Source organism: Vitis riparia, chromosome 14 (genome assembly GCF_004353265.1).
Source record: "Vitis riparia cultivar Riparia Gloire de Montpellier isolate 1030 chromosome 14, EGFV_Vit.rip_1.0, whole genome shotgun sequence".
Classification (NCBI taxonomy): domain Eukaryota; kingdom Viridiplantae; phylum Streptophyta; class Magnoliopsida; order Vitales; family Vitaceae; genus Vitis; species Vitis riparia.
The window spans coordinates 2,149,098-2,170,362 of NC_048444.1; the positions used below are offsets into that span (position 1 = coordinate 2,149,098).

General features: G+C 35.1%; 2 protein-coding genes across 5 annotated transcripts; both read right to left on the reverse strand.

Annotated features, from left to right (window-relative positions):
* Positions 1–60: 60 nt before the first annotated feature.
* On the reverse strand, positions 61–15,200 carry LOC117931099. 3 transcript variants are annotated; one of them, XM_034851970.1, is made up of 10 exons: positions 15,109–15,200; positions 14,537–14,667; positions 7,609–7,767; positions 7,071–7,151; positions 6,418–6,513; positions 5,505–5,597; positions 5,270–5,413; positions 3,302–3,409; positions 594–645; positions 61–508 (listed from the first exon to the last, which is right to left on the reverse strand). In XM_034851970.1, the coding sequence occupies exons 2-10, from the start codon at positions 14,633–14,635 to the stop codon at positions 477–479; spliced, it is 864 nt and encodes a 287-aa protein (XP_034707861.1). In that variant the 5' UTR covers positions 14,636–14,667; positions 15,109–15,200; the 3' UTR covers positions 61–476. The 3 variants fall into 3 exon arrangements, with proteins under 3 accessions (XP_034707861.1, XP_034707862.1, XP_034707860.1); XM_034851971.1 differs by having other exon boundaries at positions 5,505–5,579; positions 6,418–6,516; XM_034851969.1 differs by having other exon boundaries at positions 6,418–6,516; positions 15,109–15,199.
* Positions 15,201–15,866: 666 nt separating this feature from the next.
* LOC117929661 (ankyrin repeat domain-containing protein EMB506, chloroplastic-like) lies at positions 15,867–20,676 on the reverse strand. 2 transcript variants are annotated; one of them, XM_034850019.1, is made up of 8 exons: positions 20,576–20,676; positions 19,560–19,967; positions 17,935–18,014; positions 17,654–17,752; positions 17,475–17,573; positions 17,283–17,381; positions 17,105–17,203; positions 15,867–16,391 (listed from the first exon to the last, which is right to left on the reverse strand). In XM_034850019.1, exons 2-8 carry the CDS (start codon positions 19,945–19,947, stop codon positions 16,287–16,289), a joined length of 969 nt encoding a protein of 322 aa, XP_034705910.1. In that variant the 5' UTR covers positions 19,948–19,967; positions 20,576–20,676; the 3' UTR covers positions 15,867–16,286. The 2 variants fall into 2 exon arrangements, with proteins under 2 accessions (XP_034705910.1, XP_034705911.1); XM_034850020.1 differs by lacking the exon at positions 20,576–20,676 and adding an exon at positions 20,360–20,492.
* Between the last annotated feature and the right edge of the window lie 589 nt (positions 20,677–21,265).

The window sequence follows — 21,265 nt, forward strand, 5'->3', positions numbered from 1 at the left end:
CTGAATGCAGAAGCTAAAGGCCATCAAAGTAGGCTTTAAGTACCCTTAATCTTGCACAAATTTAGAAAAACATGGCAGTGCATGTAACACTCAAGTGAGCTTGGGCATTGGCCAATTAGAACCATTTCTCAGTTGCAAGATCACCACAATTGGCCCAGAATATAAGCCAAAACATAAGGGAGGAAGAACCACTTAAAGGAGAAGAAAACAGACACATGCACTAAAAAATCTACTTAAATATATCATCTATTCATGGAATTCATTGATAACATAATTGAACCCCCAATGCCCAAGATGCAGGAATTCAAGAAGGATTCATAACTTCGAAACCGGAAAATGATAATTAGAGTAACAGTGCAACATCAAGGGCTGAGCAGGTCGTTTCAAGATACTGTTTTAATTTTGTTGTATTTGTTGATCTGTTTGATATTAGAGCAGCAGCTGTAAAACCTCTTCTAAGCAGTAGCCCCTTCAAACTACTTTTTATATTCCTCTTGAACTTGACCATCTGAGTAAGCATAAGATCACATCAGTTATTTGCTGAGAAAAAACTCAAAGATGCCAAAAAATAAAAAGTGCTCAACAGCTCTCACTCATTAGATTTACAGCTAGATTTGCTTGAGCATCAGCTTCAGAGTTGAATTCCTTGAAAAGAAACAGATATATGTCAGGATGAAACCAGAACTGGCATGGTGGAGAAAAGAAAATTGGTATTTGCAAACAGCAAAATAAAAGATAGCAGCATTGACAATTGATTATAAACAATAACATTGTCGGTAGTATTTGCTTGACAATGCACATTGATTATTGAAACAAATAAAAACTTATATTATCCACATTTGAGGGAAGCAGAAATGAAAACCAAACCCAATGGCTTGCCAACCAGTGCATTCAACTGTTCCAAGAGGTTGTGGCAACAAATCATGCAATGCATATTGTCCAGATTGTAGCAATGATATTTCAGCAACAGAGCTCAAAATATGCACAGCATGAACCCATAAGAATTAAAGCATACTAGATGTTTATAAGCATTGATTAGGTAATAATTGTACTCAAAGAAGTTCTGGAGAGCCCAACTAAAGGGGTCCTGTCAACTCAATAGACATGATGACTGCATGAACTTGGCTTCATGATAGGGAGCATAGGACCAAGAAGTTGTGGTGCTAAAAGAGTGCAGACTAAGCTTCAAATCATAGGGAACCAAATAATGGTTCTTTAAAAATATGCAATAAATAGCTATACTTGAATCTCATACTTTGTGGCTTTCTGACTTGCCTCTTGGACACAAAATTCTACTTCTGCCTCTCTTTCCAAGGTTGCAATAGGCTTATTTGGCTTATTAGAGCATTAAAATGAGTAGGTTGCATATTCCATATAAGCTCAATTCTTTAATTTTAATAAATAACATGATTTACAATTTTCATGATCAAATTCTGCTAAAGAAATATTTACACTGCTATCGTTCTTATTCTGTTTTACCTCCATTCTAAGTGGTGCACTTGTGTCTTCAAGGGCTACAGAAAAGAAAATGCAACAACTCCATTTCAACATACCTCTGTATGTCTATGTATTAGTTACTACCTAGATATCACATAACTGAGTCCACATATCCAAGACACTGATGATATAAAAACCAGAACGCACAATAAGGTTCATTAATGGTAGAACATTTTTAATTCATAGGTGAAACAATTCATAAGAAACAAAAACTTATTCATGGAATATTATAGTCCTCACAAACATAGTTGTTAACTTGCAAAACATATCGTGGTCCAAATTGTTTATAGCTCTAGGCCCTTCCTCCATTATAGATTTTGTGGATTGGATAGGGTCTTGTTGAGGGGTGCCCTTTTTTGTTAGTCCCTCTTTTTTTTTTTGGTGACGCTTTAAGTGCCCCTTGTATACTCCTTATGTATTTTGGGGTGCTTTTGGCGTTCCTCATTTTTAATACACGTTTTTTTCTTTACCTATCAAAAAAGAAAAAAAAATCATTTTTCTATTTTTTTGTATAGTATATCGTATCGTATCATGTATTGTAATTTTTTTTATATAGCGAAACATAAATAGAAAATATATATATATATGTGTGTGTGTGTGTGTGTGTGTGTATGTGTACGCGCATGCATATGTATTGAAAGTATAAAGTATAAAGAAATATATAACCAATTTTATGAAAGATGGCAGGATCTAAAGAGTTAAATTATATCATATAATATGAAAGCGTTTAATATTAGATTTTTGACAAGTCCAAATTAATAAAATATGACTCTAATATATAAATTCATCACATAATCCAAAAACTAAACTTCTTCAATTTTTAGCTATGACTTTTAGTTCCAAATTCTAACCAAGCATAAGCACTTATTGTGTTGTTGATTGATTGATATATATTTATATATATACACATACTTCAAAGTTCCAACTTTATCATGTTTGTTATCATTCCTTCCCCATCAAAAAAGAAATTAAAAAAAACTAAAATATTAAGTAAAAAAATTTCTTTACTAATCACCATCATTTTCAACATCAACATTCAAATTATTCAAATGAAAATTCTTCAATACTCATTGTAAAAATAAATTTACTTGACTTTTAATTTAACATTTGACTACAAGAATGTAGTTTTTCATATAAGATTATTTTACCTATTTCTCCTTTTTATGTTCAATTTTTAATTTTTTTAGTACATTTTAAACAAGCAATATAGTAAATTCTTTTAAGAAAAAAAAATTGATTTGAATAGTTAAAGACTCATATATTGTTGTATCATTATATCGCATATAGTATTGTGAAAGAAGTCCAAAGAGGAAAGCTAAGGCAAGGGCCTTAGCCAAAAAGCTTACTAGCATAAGAGCGCTCACCCTTTTTTGTTGGCTCTGAAGAACTTTTAATTTAGCATTTAACAACAAGAATATAGCTTTTTATATAAAATTATTTTACATATTTGTCCTTTTTATGTTCAATTTTTAATTTTTTAGTACATTCTAAACAATCAATATAGCAAATTCTTTCGACAAAAAAAAATAATAATAATTTGACTTTTCTTAAAAATTATGGAGAATAGTTGAAGATTTATATATTGTTATATTGTTATATCATGTATAATAGTGTATCGTAAATATACCGTAAGATACACTTTAAGATAAGATATGGATTGTGATATGTATCGATTTCCATAAAAAAGTGTATTGTATTATTGTATTGTATCGCGTATCGTAAGTTTTTAACTATGCTCACAAGATTATACAGAAGTATCTAAAGATCAGTGAAGAGCTTCAAAAAAAGAAGTATCTGTACGTACCCTAAGGACATGCTCAATCTGGAATGACAAAAACTTTTTGCCGAGCTCCTTGGCCTCTTCACAAAGGTCGGCCATGTTTTGGTTTTTAGTTTTCCATAACCCTTGAAACTGTTCCACGAAATACTCACAATAAATGCAAATAAAATAAGAAGGAAATAGAAATAGACTAAATAGCAACATGTGCTCATTGCTGTAAGAGTAAAACTACAAAAATAAATAACATGAGAAAGTATGAAGACATCAGAGTATTAGACAATACTCCTGACATCAGAATAGCATCAAGAAGGAAGATGAATGAAATATAGGATAATTACATCTGAGCAAGGCTAGAGCCTATGAACCAATCATTTCAAGACAAATTTCAAGTGCATCACCATAGCAGCAGCAATACCTTTATTGGCACAATAAAGCAGAATGAACAAAAAGGAGACACATTCAATTCCCAACTTATATGCTCTTACATGTGAATAACAATACTATGTCACATAAAATGGTAAAGTCCCATGTGAAGCTGTGGGGGGCACCCTTCTCTTTACAGAAGATCTTCATGAGGGGAAGAGAATCCACCTTGATATCAACTTTTCTTGGAAGCTCTTCAAAGAGTAAGATCACTTAAGAGCATGTAAACCCTGATCAGATCATTTTTCTTTGTTTCCCTTTTCTTCTGTCTTGGGTTGAAGATGACCCTTCCCACTTGGGAGAAAAATCCACTGAATTTCAACTGTAAAATTGGCCTTGGAGTCCAACCGTCTGGGACATTATTTCCAGGAATCTTAGCAAACTATAAGTAGCCTTTGTCACTATCTACCTTCTCCTATTGAAGGCATCTTATGGTATGTACAAATATACTACACTAGCACATGATCTTAATCTTAACCACCTGTAGCTGTGAACATGAACCTAGCCTAACTCAGGCTGTAGGCATAATCTCAGCTTAGGACATTTACTTTCATCCACTGAATAACTTCATCAAACAGATCTCACCACCCAGTAGATTAAAAATATAGGGGACTCAGCACAAAATTGATTGGGCAGATTTGATTTTTATCTACATCAATTCCAAGAGCCTTGAATTAGAACCCATTTGTTAACAAGCCCAACTGTGGTTTATAATTAGAATCCTGATTGAATATTAGTGATTAGCCCCCATATCCATTAGCAAAAGTTAGTTGAACATCCAGTTCGATAATTTCGACTGGTAGGACAAAAATATGAAGTTCATGACCATTAGAATCTAGTCAATGTTGGATACCTTGGGGGGATAACTTTGAATGTAACAAAAGGATACCAGGACATAATTCAGAACCAAAAGTGGATCTAGTTCTGGACAACACAGGTAGGAGCTGAATCAGGTAAATCACCAATCAGATGGAACCCACAGTCAAAGCGCTTGGACTTTCAACTGGTCATAATTCAAGGTTTTTTATCCCTGTCTTTGTGAGCAACTTCAGTAACCTATAAATTATTTGCAAAGAATATTTTTAACTTTATGATGAAATCATCTAATGACTATACAAAATAAAATTTATTTTAGAATCATTTGTCATTAAACTATATTTTACTAATTTAGCATGAATTCATTTTTCTTTTCCATTTCATCATTTTGTGGCATACAGCAATCTATGGGCCAGACAGCCAAAACATTCAACCATGAACCAAGCCAATCTTAACAACTGATGCTTGATGAAACAATGGTGAAAGGCTTCCAAAAGAACCATTATTGGTGGCTACTAAGGCTTGATTCAAGTGGTAAGAGGTTGGGGTGGGAATGTGAGAGGTTCCACCTTTAAGTCCCAATAGGGCTAAGAAAAAAACACACACTCACATACATGACTTATCAAAAACAAATAATAAAATAAATAAATATTATATATATATCAATGAAGCAAATTAGAGCAGACAATCACAAGGAAATTAAAATAAAATAAAATAAAATAAATAAAGGAAACGAAAGAATAAACAACAAACCTGCATACAAACAAGTTGAGAGTCTCCCCGGGCACGTATGCGTTTAATGCCTTTCTTAAGAGCATATTTCATTCCTAAAATCAAGGCTCGATATTCAGCAACATTATTGGTTGCAATGCCAACACCTTCACGCAAATGGATAACCTACCAAAGCTCTGGTTCAGAAAGGGCTACATTTTTTGAAGGATACAGTCACCTCTTAGCATGATGTACAACAATTCAAGAAATTGCATACCGCACTTCCATCATCAGCTCGCAGCACCGCTCCTGCACCAGCTTGTCCAGGATTTCCTTTTGAAGCACCATCAAACTGAAGAAGCCAGGAGTGCTGTGCATAAGTATAAACATGGATTAAGTATGTTACTGTCCCACAAAGTCTCAGAAACAAGTGACAAATTTATCATTCCATGCAACATAATTTTGTTTTGATGAACACCAGATATACCAGCACAAAACAATCACCAGCATTCAGGAGAAGAATTTACCAGCTTGCTTGGCACCCTCCCTTTAAAATTAGAAACTTAAAAAAACTTTATAAAAGTTTCCAATAAAGAAGAGCTCCTAAATTCTAAAACTGAATCAAATAGAAACTTTAGAAAATGAGACTTTCAGAAAATAAAAAGTTTACAAATTCAGAAACTTCTTTTAAAGAGAAATTTTCAATAGAAAAAGACTTTTTAAATTCGAAATGAAACATCAAATTTTCCAAACATACACTACCATTGCATTATATAGCATGTCATAGAGTTTAACTTCCGATAAATATGCATTTGCAATCAATCGGTAACAAATTAACAGAATTAACAATGGGTATGAAATAGCAACACATAATTATATAGGCACTAGGGAACTAACTAGTCAAAATAGAAGCCCTAACATTCTAGCAAAGGGATAACTAGTTTCTGATTCAGATTTTCCTAATCCTGATAAGAAGCCTAAGAAGTACCTAAACATAGTAAGCTCTGTTTCAGGACTTAAGAATCAGGAATAAAGTGCTAGATATTCAATACAAATATCTCTTGAAGAATGCAGTAAGTGTCTCGAGAAAGTAACTTATACAATCAGGAGAAACGGTTTAAGCTTTGGTACAAATCTCTAATTTGATAGGTTTGTACATGAATAGTAGAAATCTCAAGACAGAAGCTTACACAATTCGAAGACATTGCTTGAGCCTCTATACAGTTCTCTAACCTAGAATGTTTTCTCTGACAATTTGTTGAAATTGACTTTGGTCCAACTGCTCCCTGCTGAACAACAGAAACAACATATTTAGATGGTAATGTTATTAAAGCATAATTGGGCCAGAATGTAAAACTACAGAAACTAAAGCATAATTCAGTACCTAATAAATCATGGAAACTATCAAGTCTAAATTCTCAAACAATTTTTTTTTTTTTTTAATAAGTCTCAATTCTCAAACATGTCTTATGCAAAGCAACATTCTATAGACTACAACAGCAGCATCCATCATGAACCATTTCTTTCTCTTTTTTTTTTGGATAGGCGATCATCATGACCCATTTCTAAGCATTAAAACGTGGGAAAAGAAAGAAAACATGGATATTTTAGACCAAATTTCTACATATTTGCCATAGGATAGAGTATCGCTTCATTGTGAATTTCAAACTTCATTTTTCTATTTCCAAAAGTGATTGAAGATCTTTCAATTGCTGAAAATGCAGAACTGAGAAAAATTTTAACTTAATCATGTGTTTCTTTAATGTGAAAGTCGAAATCTTTCATGCAGGCAGACCATTCTACACAGTTTCCAATGCAGCAAATCTCACAAGTTGTAACTTACAAAATTTATAGATTCAATTGCTTCGTGCAATCTCTTTTGTGGGAGATCCTGGTTAGATGTTCCCTTAGAAGAACCTGGTTGCTGAAAGCAGAATCAATATTCGTAAATATATGACCAGTATTGAATAACAAGAATTCTTTATTGTTGCATAGTAGCTAATATTAAATACTTCAACAAGCTAAATTAAAGAGAGCAAATTAAAAAGAGAGCAAAAAACACAATTATGATAACATAATATATAGATCAAATAATAGGTTTGTACATCTCACATGGTTTTTTATAATAGGTAAAACCAGTGCCTGAGAAAGGATGCACCAAAGTACACATCACATAGTACTAATAAAATTCCATAATCAGGTTCATATTTGTTTCTGAAACAACAAGCCATACTCCTGAGGATTTTCAATAAGGTAATGTTCTTGATCAAACACCACTATGAAGAAGTCAAAATAAAAATAAAAATTATTATGGTAAAAAACTTTTCAAATGAAAAAACAGTAATCATTAGCATGTGACATAGGGAGCTTAATTATCCAACCTGGAAAGGGCAAGCCTGAAGTTTGCCAAAAATATCACCTTTCACATCAGCAGCATTGATTACATAGGATGCATTCTTAAGCCCATGTGAGGCAAGGAATACTTCAGCATCCTTCGGCAGACAATATCCTTTGTACACACTTACGGAAGGATCACATACCTATAAAATAAAATAAAACTAAAATCATTTGCGCACTCAAAACAAATATAATGAATTAAACAACATATATTGGGAATTCCTCAAAAGCACCCATATGGCTATGTTATAAGAGAAGACACTACTATGGCAACAACATTAAGATGACCTCAAAAGCACTCCTAGACATGCTTATAGGTCAACTTGGATTTTGGTTGGCCTAAGCAAGATTTGAACAGGTTTGGGCCAAGCTTGGGTTAAGAAAATGTCAACCCATAACTATTAAGATTATCGTGAGATAAAATGCAGGTAACCCAATAAAATCAAACCCGCATATTAATATTTATTATTTTATTTAATATAAAAAAATTAATGAAAAAAGCCCTAACTTTTCTCATTTTTAAATATATTAGATTAATAGATTTATCATTTTGTTTAATTGTTTAAATTATCTTTGAATGTTAAAACTTGGGTTTAGAAGTCGTCATTTACATTAAATTAGTGACTACTGATATATTTTATGGCTTTGAGAAAGATTTCGCCTTCTTTTTTTTATAAGTAAAGCAATTGTATTAAAAAAGTGCCAAAAAAGCACCTAAAGTATACACAATGTATACGAGGCCAAAAAAGGAAGAAAAGACAAAAAGCAACACCCTCACTTCACTTACAACCCAACCAACTATGAAGTCAAAAAGAGACAACAAACTAGACTCTATATATACTCTGACTCACTCCAAAAACATGTACATAAAGGAGCGTAAAATAGCGTGGTCTGTTAAGTCAAAGTCTTTAAAGGCTCTTCGGTTTCTCTCCTTCTACAAGGTCCAAAACAAGCACAAAGGAATTGCTTTCCAAACCTTCTTTCTTTTCTTCCCAACAAAGGCACCCTGCTAGCTAATGAGAGCAGGCTAAATTGAGAACGAACATCACCCACTGTACACCAAAAATAGCAAAAATAAGGTGCCATAACACGATTGCCTTAGGACAGTGAAGGAGAATATGGTTTGTTCACTCCACTTGACCCTTACACCAATAACATCTGTTTGGAAGACTCCAACCCCTCCTTCTTAACAAATCCAAAGTTAGAACTTTTTCTCAAACTGCTTCCCAAGCAAAGAAGCTAACTCTCATGGACGTCCAAGGATTTCATACCATGCTTATGGGGAAACCTTTCAGGTAACAACCTGCTAAGGAGGAGTAGAAAGATTTGACTAAAAAAGTGCCTTCCTTTAACAATCGCCAAACCATAACATCTTGTACTCTTTTGATTATTTGCCTTTACAACCCTTCCACCTCACCTAATTCCCAATCATTTATTTGTCTTGTGAACACTAGATTCCAACAACCCACTTCCGCAACCTACTCCCACATCTGATCTACCCAAACTTCTTTATCAGTGGCAATTGAAAACAACTCTAGAAAAGTCATAGCTAAGGGTTCCTCCCCACACCGCCTATCTTTTCAAAACCTCACCATCTTGCCATTTCCCACCCTAAAGCCATTCCTGTCATTAAACCCCTTCCACCCACACCGAATCGCCTTCCAAAGACTTACCCCATAGCCTTCCATTGAAGTTCTAGAACACCAACACCCCCCTCCCCCCTCCTCTTTTTTCCTCTCCATACTTCCCAACAACCACTTATTTTCAAAAGGAATCATTCTGAGAAGCAAATCTCCAACACCACTTCTCAAGAAGGGCCTTATTTAGAAAAGATAACTTTCTAACTCCCAGATCCCCTTCCTTTTTATTCAAGCCAACATTTGACCAACTTACAAGATGAGGCCTTCTTTAGAGCTCTTCCACCACCCCACCCCCCAAAGGAAGTCCCTTTAGACCTTGTCCAATCTAAGACTCACCTTACGCCTTATGAGGGATCATAAATAAAGACATGAAATATATTGGTAGACTAGATAAAGTCAATCTCCCTCCTTTTGACAAGTATTCCCTCTTTCACAAAGCCAGTCTTTTTTGAAATCTTTCCTCTGCTACATCCCAAGCTTGAATGGATTTGAAAGAGACTCCCAAAGGGAGGCCCAAATAAATAGAAGGGAGAAAGTCCACTCTGCAACCCACCACCAACGCCAAATCCTCTATATTAGAAACCCCCCACACCGGGATAAGCTCACTTTTATAAAAAATTAATTTTTAAGCTAGAAACCGCCTCTAACCACATGAACGTCCAACTCAAAGCCTCTAAATGCTCCTTATTTGATTCACTAAAAATCAAAGTATCATCAGCAAAAAGAAGATGGGACACCACCCTACCCACACCACTTCTCCCACTAGCCAAAAAACCTTGAATGAAGCCTCCTTCCATAGCCTTCTTCAAAATACTAGAAAGCACCTCCATTGTCAAAATAAAAAGAAAGGGGGAAAGAGGGTCTCCCTGTCTTAGACCTTTGGAACTTGCGAAGAAACTAGCAGAAGTTTCGTTAATCAAAATCGAAACACAAGCAAAGGAAATGCACCACCTCATCCACCTAACCCATTTAGCCCTAAAGCTCATTTTTTCCATGACTACAATTAAGAACTCCCAGTTCACATGGTCATTTTTTTTTATCAATAAGCAAAATAATTGTATTGTAAAGAGGCGCTAAAATAGAAACCATAGAATTACAGTATAGAAACACTCACCCCCTTACAAAAGGACCCAAAACAATAAGGAAAAAACAAAAAACCTTCTCCCTCATCGCGAACCCACCCAATCTACAAGATCTATTAAGGTCAAAGGACCATCTTTTATCCACAATTTGGTTTCCGACCAAAGTAAATACACAAAAGAAGATTTCAGCCTTTGGATGGACAACATGCAATCTTCAAAAGCAATTTTATTTCTTGCCTTCCAAATGACCCAAAACAAGCATAATGGTCCCACTTGCCACACCACCTTCCTTTTCTTACCCACAAAAGAGCTCCTCCACCCTAAAAGGGTTTCCTTTACCGAAAAAGGGAACACCCAAGGTACTCCAAATAAAGAAAGGAGCAACATCCACACTTCCCTTGTTTTTTCACAATGAAGGAGGAGGTGATCAATCGACTCCTCACACGCTTGGCATAGAAAGCATCTATTAACCAAAGCCCACCCCCTCTTTTGCAAATGGTCCAAGGTTAGAACTCTTCCCCACGAAGCCTCTCAAGCAAAGAAACTTAATTTGGGCTACACACGAGAATTCCAAATAATCTTCGAAGGGAAAGAAGCAAGAGAAACCGGCTGCAAAGTCCTATACAAAGATTTTACCGAAAAAACCCCATCCTTTGAATCCATCCACCTCATCCATACTAACCTTCTTCCCATCCAAGCAACAAAACAACCTTTCCACCTCTTCCAACTCCCAATCATTGAAAGGTCTATTGAAACGAGTACTCCAACTTCCCCCCTCTTTCCCCTGTGATTGTCCAAACTTCATTTACCCAATCCTCTTTGAAAGTTGCTAGAGCAAATAAGGAAGGGAAAGCATCGCACAAAGGGGTGGTTCCACACCACTTGTCTTTCCAAATCTCACCTTCTTTCCATCACCCACCATAAAGTCAAAAGAAGGGGTTACTATATGTCCCATCTTACTTATTGCTTTCCACAACCCGACTCCATAGGCCTCCCTAGCCTCACAAGAGCACCACCGTCCTCTTTCCTCCCCGTATTTCCTTCTAATCACTTTGTTCCAAAGGGCCTTTCTTTCAATTGCAAAGCGCCAAACCCACTTGCCAAGGAGAGCCCTATTGAAAGCCCCAAGACTCTTAACCCCTAGCCCTCCTTTTTTTTTTCTACACAAACAATCGGTCACCTTCCTAAGTGCGGTTTTTGCTCAAGAGCCCCAACAAAAAATCCCTTTGAATTTGCTCCAATCTCATTTTAACCACCCTAGGCATTACGAAAATAAACATGAAATAGATTGGAAAATTGGACAAAGTACTTTGAATTAAGGTAATCCTCCCCCCTTTTGAAATGTATTGACGTTTCCACATAGCCAATCTCTTTCGTAATCTTTCTTCTATTCCATCCCAAGTGACAGCAGCTTTAGAAGGAGCACCCAACGACATTCCTAAGTAGGTGGAGGGCAATCTTCCCACCTTATATTTGAACTCATCAACCAGCTTTTCCACATTCCCAACTCTACCAACAAGAATCAGTTCACTTTTTCCCACATTCACTCTTAACCTAGAAATTGCCTCAAACCACATTAATAACCAACACAAATACGTCAATTGCTCCTCCTTTGCCTCACAAAAAATCAACGTATCATCAACAAACAACAAATGAGAGACTTGGACCCCTTCACCCCTTCTTCCCCGAATCGAGCAGGGCGACAAAAAACCTCTAGAAACTGCTCGCTTCAGCATACAACTAACAGCCTCTACGAATAAGATGAAAGGGGGTCTCCTCACCTTAAACCCCTTGAGCTTTGAAAAACACCAGTAGGGCTTCCATTCACCATAACATAGAAACTAGCTGTGGTTAAACACCACTTTATCCATCTACGCCACCTTTCCCCAAACCCCATCTTCTCCAACACCGCTAAAAGAAAAGACCGGTCCACATGATCATAGACCTTCTCAATGTCCAAGTTGCATAGAATCGCTCCTCTATTGCTTTTCAAAATGGAGTCTATTGCTTTATTAGCAATCAGCACTGCATCCATAATCTGTCGCCCCTCCACAAAAGCATTTTGAGACTTTTTTTTTTTTCGATAAATAAGCATGACATATATTATCAAAAGGCAAAAAGCCACAAAGTATACAGGGAGGAGTATACACGGTAGCCTAAACCTCAAAGAGCAAAAAGAGAAAACAACAGCCTCACCAGCCTTTAAGTGGACGCTAACCACTCCAAAAAGCCTAAAAGCGAAGAGGACTCCTCTCCACTATACACCCTAGCCCAACTCCACAAGTTACATGCAAAAGAATTTTTGAGTTTCTAAATATCTCGGGACCTCCCCTAAAAGCTAATCTATTCATTTCCTTTCAAACCGTCTAAAAAATACACAACGGAATGGAATTCCAAATCTTTTTCCTTTTTTTCCCCACAAAAGGGCTCCTCCAACTAAATAACACTTCTTTAATTGTTTCTGGGAACACCCACTGAATACCAGTCAAGGTAAGGACGATCTCCCAGAGGACTCTAACCACTATACAGTGTAAAAGAAAAGCATTTTGAGACATTGAGATCACCTTAGCTAACACTCTCTTCATTTTGTTAGCCAACATCTTAGCTAACCACTTGTACAGCCCCCCCACCAAGCTAATTGGCCTAAAATCCTTCAAGTCCTCAACCTCCCATTTCTTAGGAATCAACACTAGAAAGGTTGCATTCAGACTTCTAACAAAAGTCCCAGACTCATGGAATTGTCTGAAGAAATTCATCACCTCCTCCTTTACAAAATCCCAAGAAAACTGTCAAAATGCCATTGAGAAACCATCAGGACTTGATGCTTTCTCTTCGCAGAAACCCGACAGCGCACCAAAGACCTCCTCCTCCGAGAAAGGCTTCTCCAACCCTCCACATCCGGCCTCTCAAAAATCAAACCGTCATAGGCCTTTTCAATGTCCATTTTGCAGATGATCCCCCTTTATGAGCTCTTTAGCCTTAAGTCTAAGGCCTCATTTGCTATGAGGACTACATCTAAGATTTGCCTACCCTCCACAAAAGCATGTCAGGAGTTTGAACTACTCTCCCAACCACTCTTCTTAACCTGTTAGCCAAAACTTTAGCTAGAAGCTTATAAAGGCTCCCCATCAAACTAATAGGGCAAAAGTCCCTCAAATTCTCTGCACCCCCTTTCTTAGGAATAAGCACAATAAAAGTGACATTAAAGCTTCTCTTAAAAAGACCCGACTGATGAAAATCAGCAAAGATTTGTAATAAATCTTTTAATTATAAAGAACTTCTCTCTTAGGATTTTTATTTGATGACCTGTGAGAACATGTATCAACCCGAAATGTTGGCGGACTTGACGTGGATTGGGAATTCCCAACCTGACCTTGAGGTGGGTTTGGTACAAATTGGACATTGATAGGGCATTTTTGTACAGGTTAACCTTCTAACCTACCCAAAATGCAACCCTATTGATCAACCTGAATTCAGTTGCTGCACAATTTGAAATGAATAACCCAACCAAACTTGGAGTCTTTTGACCATACTCCCAATAAGCCAACAAATGGATGACATATAAGAGCATGGGATGCTAAAGAGGATATTATCCTTAAAATATAGCATTTTCATTTAGCATTGTAACTCCAATAGACAATGTTATTTCATTTGCCAAATTTGGCAGTGCCATTTCATGTGCCAAAATAATAGTAGCATTATGTTTAGCATTGTGCATTGGAGTCATGCGCTGAAATTTAGCACTTTTATTTTAGCATTTGCATTGAAGAGCAATTGCCAATGCCAAAGCATAACTTTAGCATTTTGCATTGGAGATGGTCTAAGAGGATAAATTTGCCAATTCAATACAGCAAATGGCAGTTACAACCAAAATTATTGAGATAGACTATAGTTGGTATTTTGCATCCAAAGGGATGTCCATATGAAGGCCCATCTACCTGAGGTAGCCTCAAGGAAGCCACCCCATCAAAGGCATTATAATTTTGTTCTATCCATGAAATTTTGCATGGACCACCCTGTCCTAGACTCCTAGCAAGGGCTCATGATGAAAACAGTTGAATTCAAATATAGTGATCATAGCAAACAAAAAGTCTCTTTGTTTGATGCAAGAAAAAACAACATAGCAAGAAACTTCACTTACAAACAAGGATTAACATTTGAAAATAGCTTAGAAGGTAGAAAACATTTACGGAAAATCCAGCTTGAGCTTGGCATTCACTGAAACTCTTATACAAGCCAACAATATCTCCCTTGCGGACTACATAGAAAGCATCCTTCTCTTCCTCCATTATGATCCAAAACCAGCTTTGAAGTCCTGAGACTGCACCATAACACAATCCCATGAAAAATCCAAATTCATTTGATTTGCTACAAAAACCCTATACTATACTCCTTCACACGACTGACAGTGCTGAAGATGAATTAAAAACCCTAACATTTAAACAACAATATCGAAACGACTAGGGTTCATTTAAATACTCACAAACAGTACCATATATAGTGATATTATTTCAAAATCCCTTTAACACAAAATAAGGCTCTTGGTGTCAACAAAAACATAGCATATTAATCTCTTGCATTATTCACGATTAACAGAACACATGCAACAACTAATGATTTCATTTTCGTTTTCTCAGCATCCAAACGGTGGATTAATATACTGAAAAAGATCATCGACGTGTTAATAACAAGGTGAAAGAAGTTGAAACGAAACCCTAAATATGATCGATGAAATTAAAAAGGAAAAGAGGACGATCTTTACCCCGGGAAACCGAGGGTGAAGAGACAAAGAAGGGAAAGAGGAGGATTGAAGAAGCTTTTAGCCTGTGGGCCTTCTGCCTATTTGTACTGGGCAAAACTCTGATCGAAACGCTGCGTTTTGATCTCCAGCGCCATAAAAACGGCGTAACTCTATTTTTTCCGTTTCATTAGTTTGGGTTTGCATATCCCCAAGGCACACCATTTACCCATTTCCTAGTTTTCTAGACATGAACTCTTTGTCCAACAATCTTTTTTTTATTTATTTAAATAACAAAATAAAACTTAATTTGTAATAGTCTTCTAAAATCCCAATTTCAACTTCTAAAGTAAAAATTAGGACCTGTTGACGAGGTTTTTAGAACAATTTTTTGTTATCTAAAAAAAAAACCACATATTTGACAACCAAAATTTAGCTTAAAACAAAAAACAATGTGTTTATAGATTTTTTTTTATTTTTTTTTACTTATTTTTTAAAAACTATTTTAAAAAACAATTAGACAAATATATAGAAGGATTAAAAATAAAACATTGAATATAAAAATAAGAAAAACAAGTTATCCTCAACAAATCTTTGTTCTACAAAACATTAGATAATAATTTTTAAAAATTGTTTTCAAATCTGTTTTTAAAATCAGTTACCAAATATGATCTTAGCACTTTCACATATATTTTTACGCTGCTGAAATCACTGCATTTTTCTTTCCCTTCTTTTAATTTAATATTAATATAGCAGCAAAATCAAAGAACCTTTATGCAGTATTTCCGAAAACGGAGGAATTCTCAGTTTCACCGTTTCTTCTTTCCTTTTGCAAAATGCCGTGACCTAGTCTGTTACACTGAGTTTGGCACATCCAAAAATCACAATCATCCCTTGCATGCAATTTCCAACTAGAATTACAACCACTGAATCTCTAACCTGTGCATTCCCAGCTTAAAAGACATTTAATTTGTACAATGCATTGAAAAAACCCGATACATTTCACATTGACAGCAACCCCAGCATGCTTCTCCTGGTAATGATACCAGAATATATATTGCCCATCTCCAGAGGGTTGTTCACATCAGAAAGAGGCCGAAAGATGCCATGAATCAGAGGTTAATCATAATGACTTCATTATCAAGGAGGGCTCTCACCCAGTAAACTGCAATGGCAAAAACTTGTAGAGTGGGAACTGTCTGTCAAAGATCTCTATTGGCTGGTACAAGCTTCAGTAACTTGGCAAGTTCATAAGACTTGAAGTCTTTTCCATAACATAAGCTTAGATCGAGAGGTGTTTTCCCATCCTGAAACGATAAATGAACAACGTTACATTCATCTTTTCTGAAAGCATAAAGGAGAAAACTCTTGTCTTCGTCTTTCTCATTCCTTCAGTACAAGTACGTGTTCATTATAAGAAGTCAGTGAAATAGTATCAGCTAACTCTAGAGCAATTATATAAAGAATAATAGCAAAAGGATGTGTATGGTCGGCATATATACTTTTCTATGTTCTTCTTATAACTGTTGTTATTTAAAAAAGAAAAAGAGAAGAATGTAAGGGAACCAATCCTTGACAACTTGGAAACAGTTTGATCAGAAAATGGGCTGCGTCTGGCACATATACATCCAACATTATCACAATCTTTGCAACAATAACTAATTTCGTAACATAGTTCAATATTTTTTTAAGTAGTCTTAAATTCTTGCTGAACTCAGTTGTTAGTGATATTTTCCACTTTTATTTTCATGTATTATCCCAAATTATTCCAGAAAACCAAATTTGTCACTATAACCGTGATTTGGATAAAGGGTGAACCCCACATTAAGGGAGTAGCTCTACATAAATGAATTCAAAGAACTCGTGGAACTTTGAAGACTCAATGAGAAAAAAATCGACATGCAGACCCTCAAGGCATAGAAGATAACAAGTCACACAGATCATCATAAAATGAAAGCTAATGAAGTATGACATCTTCATGAAAATAATTTGGCAGTGAAGTGTAGTTTCCCAATTTTACCTGATTTCTTCTGGTCTTATCCGCACCATTGACTAACAAACGTTTTGCTATAATTCGATTTCTACTTTGTATGGCAATGTGCAATGGAGTCCACCCTTCCTGTAACAATATGTTCTAAATATGGAATGGAACAAAAGTTGAACAACTTGGATGGGGAGCAATTAAATTGTGATCTCACATTATCTGCCGCATTAATGTCGACGTTGTACTTGATCAATAATTTCACAGTCTGCATAGCACCAACTTGAACAGCATAATGGAGCGGAGTAGCACCATCCTGTAATGCAGATGAACATAAAACCCATGGTTAATAAGCTAAATAAAAAAGGAGAGAAGAACAGATTTGTGCTAAGAATAAAGTTATCCTTACCCGATCTCTGACATGAGGATTTGCACCTTTTCTTAAAAGATGACTAATGACAGCCTCCTTTTTACCAATAATTGCCCTATGAAGAGCAGTGAGACCATCCTGTTCCACCAAATCAAACTTACTTATGTTGCTTAAGGTAAAAGAGAACCCCACATAGAATATTAAAGACATGGACATACCTTATCAACATTATCAATATCAAGCCCATTTGCAAGAAGCTTGTCCATGGAATGTATCTGCCCTGATAGTGCAAGAGTATGGAGTGGGCTCCATTTTGCCTGAGAAACCAAGTTTAAAGGATAAAAATCAGTCTTCCAGACAACAAACAAATGAATATGCATTCTCATCATCACAGCTAAAATGCTCTAGCAAGTAGAAAGTAGAAATGATAAATGTGATAGTCATGAAAGAAAGTGAAAAACTAACATAAATAGAAATGTTCAATGTTCTGAAAACTTACGGTTGATATTTTTTCAAGGTTAGGAGCATCATTCTGTTGCAAAATCTGTCTTTCTTCTGGCCCCAATAGCTGTACAACCTCTGTATAAATTATTGAATGTTAGTGCTGTTGTTTGATCATTCCCATGAGCCAAGATAATGCAATTTCATACATGTGTATTGGAATCACAAAACTAAGACTGTCATGAAGGAGTTCTGGACTATAAAAACAAGGAAAATTTCACATGATGCACCACAAGCTCAAAATATAAGCAACCATGGAATTTCACCAGAACTAAATTTATTATTAATTATTCTAATTAAAAATAATGCAAATATTTAAGTGAATAAGGCAGAAAAAATGCATGAATAATTGACCAAAAAATAAAAGAATAAGTTATAAGTTTACATCTTCGTTTTTCATACGCACATTAACGGCATGGACTTGACCAAGCGCATTAAACAAATTGACATTTGGTATACCACATATTTTTTTCCACTAAAGCAATAAGGTCTTCAATTTCATTTTGCACATGCATCCAAGAAAAGGGAAAATGGAAGCTGAACTTTCACATTCATAAAGTCAATTGCATTAGTATTTAAACTAAAATGCTGCATATTATTATCAATCAATTCCACATTTTTCACTAATGTTCTCTCACAATTTTGTATAGGATGCTTAGTTTCTCAGTCACTGATTAACTTATCATCATGCAAGGACAAATGAAGAGTGAATATTTCACTTATTTTCACAAATAGGCATCACAGGAGGAGAAGAAAACAAATAGAGATAAAACCTTTGTATTATTCTCCTATAAACCAAGCATCAAAACTCTAATGAATAACAATCAATAGTCTCATCATAGGGTTCCATCAATATCACCTGAGAATGAACTTAAAATCAGATTAACTCTCTTATTCCATCAGCAGGTTTTCCAGAAAAGTTTGATGGTAGAGTGAATTAGGGAGTTCAGAAAGGAGAGTTTGGTTGTTGAAATATATTTCAGGATAGTCAGAGGGGATAGGAAAGGTAGAAATACTTTGCAGCTGCACTCAGGTTGCATAGAATTGGATTTGACTTGGAATTGCAATTGTCAAATTAGAACATCTTAATTTCAATACGAGCATTGGTTTCTTGATTTGGTGTTTATGGAGTCTAAATTCAATTTCAAATTCATTTGGTTTGAATGCAATTATGCAGTGGAATTAGAATTGTCCCCTCCAGTTCAAATAACAAAGACCCAATTCCACGCAACCTAATTTCTATTCTTTTTTCTTTTTTCTTTCTTTCTTCCATTTTCTTTTTCTTTCCTTCTTTAATGCACAGATGTGGTGTTGGGGATGCTAAAAATTTTTGTCATTGTCTTTGTAACAATTCCGTTCAAGTCAACGTAATGCTGATCAAAGATAAAATACACAAACAGCCAACACCAAATAAACAATGTTCCAATAACAGATTGTCTGAACTCTGTTAATGATCAGTTATACAAATGCAAAATTATTAAGAGAAAACTATTCCTTTATTCTCAACCCTTATAATTTTAAGCTACTTTCCACTTCAAAAATCTAATTCAACCAAAACAAAAAAAAATGAAAAGAATGAAATCACTTTTGAAAGGGAAAAAAAAGGTAAAAAGGGCTAAGAACCTTTCACAAGATCAGCCTCATACTTCCTTGCTGTGGATTTATTGACGCCAGTAACTGTAGAGGAAGCATCCTTTTCTTCTTCCCAATCACTTTCAAAATCCAAATCATATTCTTCCATTTCCTCATCTTCATCATCATATTCGCTTCCACTTCCATCATCAGGATCTTCCCAAGCTCTTGTGCGGGGTTGCAAGGAAGAAACCCGGTTTCGGTCAACCGCACAAATCCTTACTTTCAAGCGTTCCACAACATGAGGAAAACAAAAGTGATTCCTCCTTGGAGTACTAAATTCCGTGAAGAGCTTGGTCGGTGTAGCAGCGGTAGTTGCAACAACAGAAAATGGAAAACATCTACTCAAAGGTAAAGGCACTGTAGCGCATGAGACCATCTTATTCTACTTCTCTTCAACTGTTTACATGGAAACTGAGTTTCAAGAAGTGACATCATAGTAGAGTTGAAGTATTAATCAGAACAGATCATATTAGCAATATAACAGCGAGATGACTTTATTGGAATTGACCAACTCCTCAAGATAAGGAATTTAAAGTTCATGACACCTGAAAATTTCCAAATTTTCTTAATTAACTAGGAAAAATATGTATGTTCTCATTCCTACATTATTCAATTCAAGAATCAATTAGAGAAAAAAAATCAAGTATGCGTGTACACCCAAAAACCCAAATACCAGAAATTCCTGCGAAGCCATTACTAGATGCGAACTGTCCTTATACTCCGTTTGTTTCCCGAGAAATTATAGGAAATGAAAACAGTACCCAAAAAAAAAAAAAACTTTCCGTTACCCGTTAAAACCCCGCTTAATTGAGGTTTGCAGAACTATTTGACATAGTTGGGGTAGTTCCCCAATGACTGGAAACGGAAAAAAGCATAGAACAATATCATATTCGAAAATTTTGTCTTCTACTTTCCACAATTCTCTCAGAACCCAAACAAGGGTTAGCATATAAAAATAAATAAATAAATAATAGAAAATAAAAACACTGGAAAATGCCTTTCACCTGAAAACGAAGGCGCGGACGGGACTTTCTCTTCAGGTAGTGTAGGAGTAGAAGCGGGCAGGCAAAAAGACGAACCCTTCGTCCGTGCAACGACACCGTTTCTCCAAAGCTAGAATCTTTATGGGTAATATTTGTATATTAAAATAATTTAATTAATTAATTATAAATTGTACTAGAAAATTTTATTGAATCTTTTTGAAATGAAAAATACAGTCAACATGATGGTTTTAATAACAATTTTTAATAATTCCCAAAAAAGAGTGTCAAAAATAATTCCTAAAAAATAATTTTTAATAACAATTTTGAAAAATTAGAATTTGTTTGATAATTGTTGTTTTAAACATGTTTTTATTTTTCAGAACAAAAAAAATCAGAAAAACATGTTTGTAACAAAAAAATAGAAAACATTATGTTTTTATATAATATCTTATAATTATTTTTAAAAATAATTACACAAATACTAGGAGAATTAAAAATATAGAAAATAAGTTTAAAATTTTTCATATTTCCAATATCTATTCTATAAAACATTTAACAACACTTTTTGACCTAATATATTTTTAACATATTTTTTATTAAATATGTTTTAAAAATAACTTTTATATGTAAAGCATTATATTTAATTATTCTCCATAATTATTTTTTAAAATAATCCTTAAAAATTAAGAAAAAATAATTAAAAGATTTTCT